This window comes from Propithecus coquereli, unplaced genomic scaffold (assembly GCF_000956105.1).
Source record: "Propithecus coquereli isolate 6110/MARCELLA unplaced genomic scaffold, Pcoq_1.0 Scaffold478, whole genome shotgun sequence".
NCBI lineage: Eukaryota > Metazoa > Chordata > Mammalia > Primates > Indriidae > Propithecus > Propithecus coquereli.
In genome coordinates this window covers 445,958-453,687 of record NW_012150596.1, presented here as the reverse complement: position 1 = coordinate 453,687, position 7,730 = coordinate 445,958, and the positions used below count along the sequence as shown (strand labels likewise).

The following is a 7,730-nucleotide window of genomic DNA, read 5'->3' as shown; positions in this document are numbered from 1 at the left end:
ATCTGTGTGACATACTTCCTGTCAAGGACTTTCTGATTATGTCAAAACATCTATACTTTCATCTCCTTATACTCCTGCACTGAGTCAGGTTAACAAATGTACATGCTCACATCTAATATAGGGTTTCGTGTGGTGAATTAGAAAACTCAGGTTGGTTCAAGAAAAGAGCCTGTGTGTGGGCCTCCCCACCAGCGTCTCTCGCTGGGCCATGAACAGGGAAGCTGGAGTGGATGGCAACAAGACACAACAGACAGTGCGGCTGGTGCCACTGCTACACTAGACAAAGTTGCTGTCAGCAAACTCTCATCTACAAAGCTTCTCATGTACAAAAACAGAGATGTATCTTTACCCTGGAAGAAGGATTTTTGTGTGATCATGCTTTCAACCAAACTTGGAACTGCCTTTCTACATAACTGGATACAGAATTTACTCTCCCTATATAATGGAACTAACATTTTCATGGCACTATCCATCACGGAGCTAACAGGCTACAAATCAACGTAACAGAATGTGACTGCTTTGAGTCATATTTCCTAAATGGTCCAATTGTGACCATAAGCAAATACATCCATCCTTACACATAAGCACCAAAAATTTGCCACCCCATAAGTTAAGTTCTGTTAGGTTTCTGTTTGTTTCTTTTTAAAACATCAGTCTTCCCCTTTTTCCAGTAGGCATATAGGTAGAAAAATAAATGAAGTCAGAACTCTTTACATCTCACTAGCATAAACTGTGACTCAAATACGATGAGTGGCTATTTGCAAGGCTATAATTTTTTTAATGACAGATTTTCCTAAAAGAAACCACTATAACATCTGTCCAAGTACTCCAAGGGAAAACAAAAAATACATAAAGATTAAAAGTCTATTACTTTAACAGCACATTGCCAAACACGGACAACTAGGATAAATGCCAAGAAACCTTAAAAAATAACTTTAAAAGATGCAACGTTCAAGTCATTCAAACGTGTAGGTTCCACAAACAACAGAAAAACAAGTCCAAGAGCAGTTCTACTTGTGTATGACAGTAACTCAGACTGTACTTCATCAAAGTTCATTCAGGTGTCTAAAACCAAAAGGTGTCTGAGCAGAGCATGTTTTCTCTTCTTTGCTTGGAGATGTGTATACAGGTTAGAGGAGAGAAAAATCTTCCAGATGCTGATGTGAGCACAGCAGGCTTGGTTCCCCTTTGATAAAGTACGAAGGCAGATTTAGTTGACTCAAGCTTTATCAGTTTCCCTAATGAAAAGTCTTATGCATGCTGAAACAGACGAGTTACTGAATTTGTCATGCTAAGTATTTACATAAAGTGAGTTCAGTAACCGGACAGAATAAAAAAGGTAGTTGTTAAGTTACTGTATAACCTTTTACAACTTGAATAACTTCGTGGGTAAATGACGCTGACATTCAAGTCCCTCAAACATACATTAACAAGAAATTATTTACTGCATGAAGAGGCACACACCATATAAAACGTACACTTCACGGGAGGGATTCCTGCATAGCAGGAAAGTCGCTACCACTACACAACAAATGGCTATGCCAACAGTCAAAGCTGCCACTAAAGGGTACAACATTAAAATTCCCTTAAAATATCAAGGAGTGTTTGCAACAGCACAGATACCTTTTGGAGACTAAGTACATGCTTTGTTTGGAAGGATATTTTTCACTGGAAAATTTGAACATCATGTAAATAAACCAATTTTCTAATTGGGTAAGATTTAAGGCAATGCTACTCAGACCTGAGGAAAAAAATCCAAAAGAGTTGATACTTTTCTTCTGAAACATTAACAGGTCAGAATCAACATCAAAAAGTATTCCCCTTCCAAGCAGTCAATGTGTCTTTAGGTACCGTCAGCATTATAAAATAGAATCCACTTTCATACTCCAAATACGAAAAGAGAAAATGTTCTGTGCTCCTCCTTGAAAACTGTAAAAAAAACACATGGCAGCTTAGGTATTTAATATTAAAAAGTAACACAAAAATGAAGATGACTACACCCGCTGCACACAAAGAAGCCACCTTACAACAAATGCTCCAGAGAGTTCTATTTCTCTTACAAACAACTTTGGTGTAGTGTGGAACGATCATGGATTCATAAATTAACTTTTAACATCAACTACAGACTAACAAAGGACAATTAGATACAGTAAGTTCAAAAATTTTACATTTTGCTCCTGCTTGGCTGCTAAAGAGCAGCGATTTAAATTGATATAAAAACTTCGGACGACAAAGCTTGCTATACAGATAAAGTACATGATCAAAAAGTAAGCAGCAATTAAATTTCTCATTTAAACTTATCTGGTATAGAATATGTACATATTTGGGAAGAGAGATCTCTGAAACCACCATTCTCCTTACCCCCTTCTTGCCCTCTGGCCCCTCTCTCTGCCCGCCCCAGCCCCTTCGATCTATAGCAAGTACCCTGAACTATATACACCTGTACTTTGGCTAAGCCAGCTGGATGAGACTCCTTTTGTGGTCTTGGTCTGCAAGAAAAGAAATAAGGTCTTGGAAGTCATCTGCGGCCTTCTTTTCTGAACAGCAGTGTACTGTAGTCAATGAATCCATTCCTTCACAGCAAGGGGGGAAAAGGGCCCCCATACTTCACTCCCCAACCTGAATGGGGCAAGATCAAAATGCCATCAGCTCCTTGCACCACAACAGGCCACCAGAGAAAAGGGAAAGAAAAAGGTCAGGACAAAGGCAGCAGCAATCAACAAAAGTTTCCCAACAAAGGAACCTCTCCTCCCGGAGTTCCCAAGGAAATAACATTCCCTCTTCCCTCCCCAACCACAAAAAAAAAATAATAATAATTCACATCACAAGAACTTGGTACTCTGGTTAAGTGTCAGGTAAATATAAGAAAGAGGAAATCCATCACTTTTTATACTTTAACTGAGACATAAAGCTAACAGAACACACAACATCACTGTGAAAGTAACTTTCTAAAAGAGACCCAGTCTACATAGTGCAGCCAGTAAAACTTAAAAGAATAGTTTGTTCACAATCTGCCTTGTACAGGATATTTATATTCTTTCTATGCCATATAAATAGCATTTATATAGCTTACACATTCAGAGACATGCACTGGGACTTTTAGGTAGTACAAATTTCTTCACAATCACATGTGCAAATTTTACAAATCACTAAGTGAGTATTAATAAGCTTAGGCTGGCCCGTGTCTTGTATTATCTAACAAATTTAACGGGGGTTCAGAATCATCCATAGGAAGAACCAGGCGTGTTCCTCGAATGACCAGTTCATGGTCCCCAAATGCAAGCTCCCGATCCAAGGCATCTTCAGAACTGTTTCCCATAAATCTCCTAGGGGCGCTGGAGGTTGCTGATTCAGTGTTCACAGTAGAATCCCCGTATGTCAAACTGATATCACCATCATTGAGAATGAGATCAGAATCGTCATCTTTCAATTGTTCCTGGTTCTGAATGCAAATAAAATAAGATTTAAGAATTGTTAGGAAGTTCAAGAAACATTTCCAATGGGAGAATTTTAGAGGACTCCCTATTTAAAACCCTTCGGTGGTAGCCCTCAGGATAAAGCCTAAAGTCCTTACCTTGGCTTAACAGACACAGTGTGACTTGGCCCCTCCCTTTAGCTTCATCTCCTGCCACAATCTGCCAGACTCGAGTGCTGATAGCCACCCAGATCTCTCGTGCTTCCTCTTACTTCCAGGTCCTTCTTCATGCTGACACCTCCCCCCGCCCCCGCCCCCGTCCCCCGCCACATGACTAGCCCCTTCACGACGAGGCTTCCTTGATCCTCCAGGACTAGGTTAGGTGTTCCTCCTGTGTGCTCTCACAGCGTCCTGTACTTGGCCCTCTCCCTGTAGTGATACTTAGCTTTGAACCATAACCGCATGGGTACTGGTCTACCCTCAAGGGGCTCAGAGTCCAGTGGTGGGAGGAGGAGGGAGGAGACCGATACACACATGGTTATGATAGAAGGGTAAGTGCTATGTTGTCCAGCCCCAACACAGTTTGGGGCACAGAGAAATATATCAAGTCCTCACTACATGCTTGTGTCCCAGCTCCATAAGCTTTGCTTCTAATGAAAATGCTGTGGCCAAAATAGTATACTTAAATAAAGTCTATAAACGGGAAAAGAGCCAAGAATATATAGTCCTATTTTGGTAAATAAAAAAATGTATGTGTGCATAGAAGATTCTGGAAGGGCATTCAACAGATTGATGATAGTTAGCTCTGCATGATAATGTTGCTAGTAAGTTTTATTTTATGTGCTTCTGTACTGAGATTTGATTATAATGAGTACATATTACTTTTAAAAATCAGAAGAAGCCATTTTTTCTAATGTAAAGAGAAAGAATCATTGTAAATATTCACATTAATTTAGAAAAAAAAATCTGTGATGAATATTCCTTGAGGGAAGCAGAGCTAATAGAAACATCGCACGTGCTGGTGAACTTGATTCTCCAGCTTTCTAAACCCTGTGTGTGTTTGAAAAATTTAAATTTGTCTAAGATCATCAAATAGACTAAGAAGACTATTAGACAAAAATCTAAAACACAATTTAATTTGCTGTTGCTAGAAATTTCCCTAAATACTCAAAGACAAAAACATGTGAATTAAAAAACAAACAAACCCATAGCCACCAACCAGCCAAAACTCCTTCCTGTATAATCTATTTATAACAGTAAGTCTAACTAGTTCCTATCACTCAATTCAACAATACAACAAAGCTCTGTGGCTCCTTCACAGGGCAGCAGGGTCTCGTCAGCACATTCTAATGTCTTCATGAAGTTTGAGGTTTGGGGTAGTATCTATCAAATTTTAAAATGCATATGCCTTTCACCCAGCAATTTTACCTTTAAAATCTATTCTACGTACTTTTATATACTTAGGTAAATTTGTATGTAAAAGGATATTCGCTATTGTTTGTAATAGCCAAAAAAGGGAAACAACTGAAATGTCTATCCATAAGAGACTGAATACATCAATTTTGGTATAGCTATGAAATAGAATACTATATAGCCGTGAAAAAGAGAAAGTAATAGATCTAATGTACTCACATAGCAAGATACCCATGATGTATCCGTAATTGAAAAGAGCAAGTAATGGGACGATATACCTATTATGATCCCGTTTGTGTAAAACAATGACAGCTATACATACACATATAAGTTTGTGCAGATAAAATATAGCAGGAAGTATCCACAGTGAACCTGTAATAAAGACTGCCTCTGAGGAATGTAGATGAGAGGAAGGTGACTTTTATTTTTTACTTTGTACATTCCATTCTGTTTGAATATTTGGCCATAAGCATGTTAGTTTTATAACTTAAAAAAGCAGTTAAAAATAATATAAAAAATTTAGTTTGGCAGTTGTTATGAGTTAAATTATACCCACCCCCAACAATGTTGAAGTCCTAACTCCCAGCACCTGTGAAGGTGACCTTATTTGTTAATAAGCTGGGCCCTAATTCAATATACCTGATGTCCTTATGAGTAGGGGAAATTTAGAAACACACACACACAAGGAAAACACCATGTGAAGATGAAGGCAGAGACTGGGGTGATGCATCTATAAGGAATGCCAAAGATCACCAGCAAACCAGAAGCTAAGAGAAAGGTCTGGAGCAGATTCTCCCTCACAGCCCTAGAAGGAACGAATCCTGCCAACACTTTGACCTCGGACATCTGGCCTCCAGAACTGTGAGATAATACATTTTTGTTGTTTAAGCCATTCAGTTTGTGGTACTTTGTTTTAGCAGATCTAGGAAACTCCTACAATGGTATATTGTGTTTTGCTACATTTCACAGGACACATAGTGTGGACTTCTTTCAGCTTTTGGTGATGACAAGTGGGTCTCTGGAATCCAAGAGCCGAACCTCACTGCCTGAACCAACAGATCTGGCTGACCCCGCTGCAGAGATTCATGTGGGCTAACAGGGCATGGCAGAAATGCAGACTGTGCTTGAGAGGGGAGCCTGGGCAATGTGGAAGGGAGAGGGAAGGCAACATGGGGTGCTCTCTCCACCCCACCGGTGCAGTCTATCAGCAATGTGCACTGACTCAACATAACATGAAGCTGTAGGGTGCTCCTCCCTGGCCCAGATGCCTCCCCAACTCTGCCTACTCTTTCCTGTCCATTTCCTGTAGGATCTTCTCTCACACGCCACAAAGGATGTCACGGGGAACGGGAGGGGGGTGTGCATATCTACGCTGTTTCACTACAGCTTCCCCTCTCCACCCAAGGTTCTAAGTGCTGCATTTGAGTAGTCAAAACTGGTTGGCTTTGTTAACAGGGGAGTCAACCCATTAGATGCCACAGATTATTTCTGAAGGGTTGAGTTAGAATCAAAGGTTTTTTTTTTAAAGAAAAAAAAAACTCTTGAAAACTAAAAATAAAAATCTTCACATTTAAAAATAAAGGCTGGTTACCATATCTGTCATTTTTTCCTTAGTTACAATATTTACTGAACAATCATATACTCATAGCTAAGCAAAAATATGGAATCCAGATTCTATCTGGATATGCTCATGCCTCCCAGCAATGTGGAAGAGAGGCAGATAAATGTCCCCTAATATCCAAAAGTTGGTAGGTGTGAAATAATAGACCATCTGTTGTACTTTAGGGACATCAAAAATTGTTTTATAATCCTCCCAATGTAACTGTGACAACTCTAATTTGTAGGTGAAAACATACACATTTAGTACTGAGCTCAGGACATATACTGCAATTAAATGAAAGCCAGCACAGAAATAGAATTATTTACTAAAATCACCCACAGTGAGATGAGGCACTATTCTATATCTGTTTTTAAATGCTGTTTCAAAGGCTGTGGATTATATTTAGAGATTTCAGTGTATTTTCTGGTTGAGCAAAACATGCTTAAATTCCCTCCCATGGATTTTATAGCTCAAAGGCAAAACACCAAACCAAAAGAAAAGAAAACAAAACCATTAATCCATCCATAGAGCAGATACATTTAATTTACTGAAGAATTAAGTTTTAGGATAAAACCAACTTACTTCGTAAGCCTGGGGGCTGGTTAGGCACCTGGCGATGGGGCCACAGCAGGCAGGGAGTGTTGTCGTCAGAGGAGGGCCACTGTGAGTCAGCAGAGGCTTCAGATAGCTGCGCTGGTTAAGGAAGAGCTGCATGCCTTTCTTTACAAATTTAAAAGAACAATTCATTTGATAATAATCACTGTTAGAGTGTACCAGCCACTTCAGAGGACAGCAAAGGACTTTCACATATGTGGTCTCATTTCATCATCATATTATGGCAGTGAGATAGCAAAGGGAGATTTTTATTATTAATATCATCTCTACTTTACAGGTATAGAAACTGAGGCTCAGGGAGGTCAGTGACCTGCCTAAAGTCACACAATTAAGTAACTCTGCTAACCAAGACTGTTTTGATCCCAAATCTTGTACCCTTTCCACTACATCGTATTGCTTTTCTGACTTTACTAAGGCCAAAAGGGACACAAATCACTGCAAATTTAGCACTAAAGGAGATAAGGGAGAAAGTAAACAATAGGCTGAGCATGAGCCGTAGTCCTAGTACTCTGGGAGGCCAAGGCAGGAGGACCGCTGTAGCTCAGGAGTTCGAGAAGAGTCTGAGCAAGAGTGAGACCCCATCTCTACTAAAAATAGAAAAATTATCCAGGTGTGGTGCTATCTGCCTGTAGTCCCAGCTACTCGGGAGGCTGAGGCAGGAGAATCGCTTGAGCCCAGGAGTTTGAG

At 39.8% G+C, this 7,730-nt stretch overlaps 1 protein-coding gene across 2 annotated transcripts in view; it reads right to left on the bottom strand.

Annotated features, from left to right (window-relative positions):
• Positions 1 to 610: 610 nt before the first annotated feature.
• SLC9A6 (solute carrier family 9, subfamily A (NHE6, cation proton antiporter 6), member 6) overlaps positions 611 to 7,730 on the bottom strand; it is a 62,889-nt gene continuing 55,769 nt past the window's right edge. For both annotated transcript variants that reach the window (XM_012655484.1, XM_012655485.1), the window contains exons 15-16: positions 7,011 to 7,116; positions 611 to 3,442 (exon numbers count right to left, since the gene is read on the bottom strand). In XM_012655484.1, the coding sequence (XP_012510938.1) occupies positions 3,170 to 3,442; positions 7,011 to 7,116 (379 nt within the window). In that variant the 3' untranslated portion in view covers positions 611 to 3,169. The remainder of the gene's footprint in view (positions 3,443 to 7,010; positions 7,117 to 7,730) is intronic.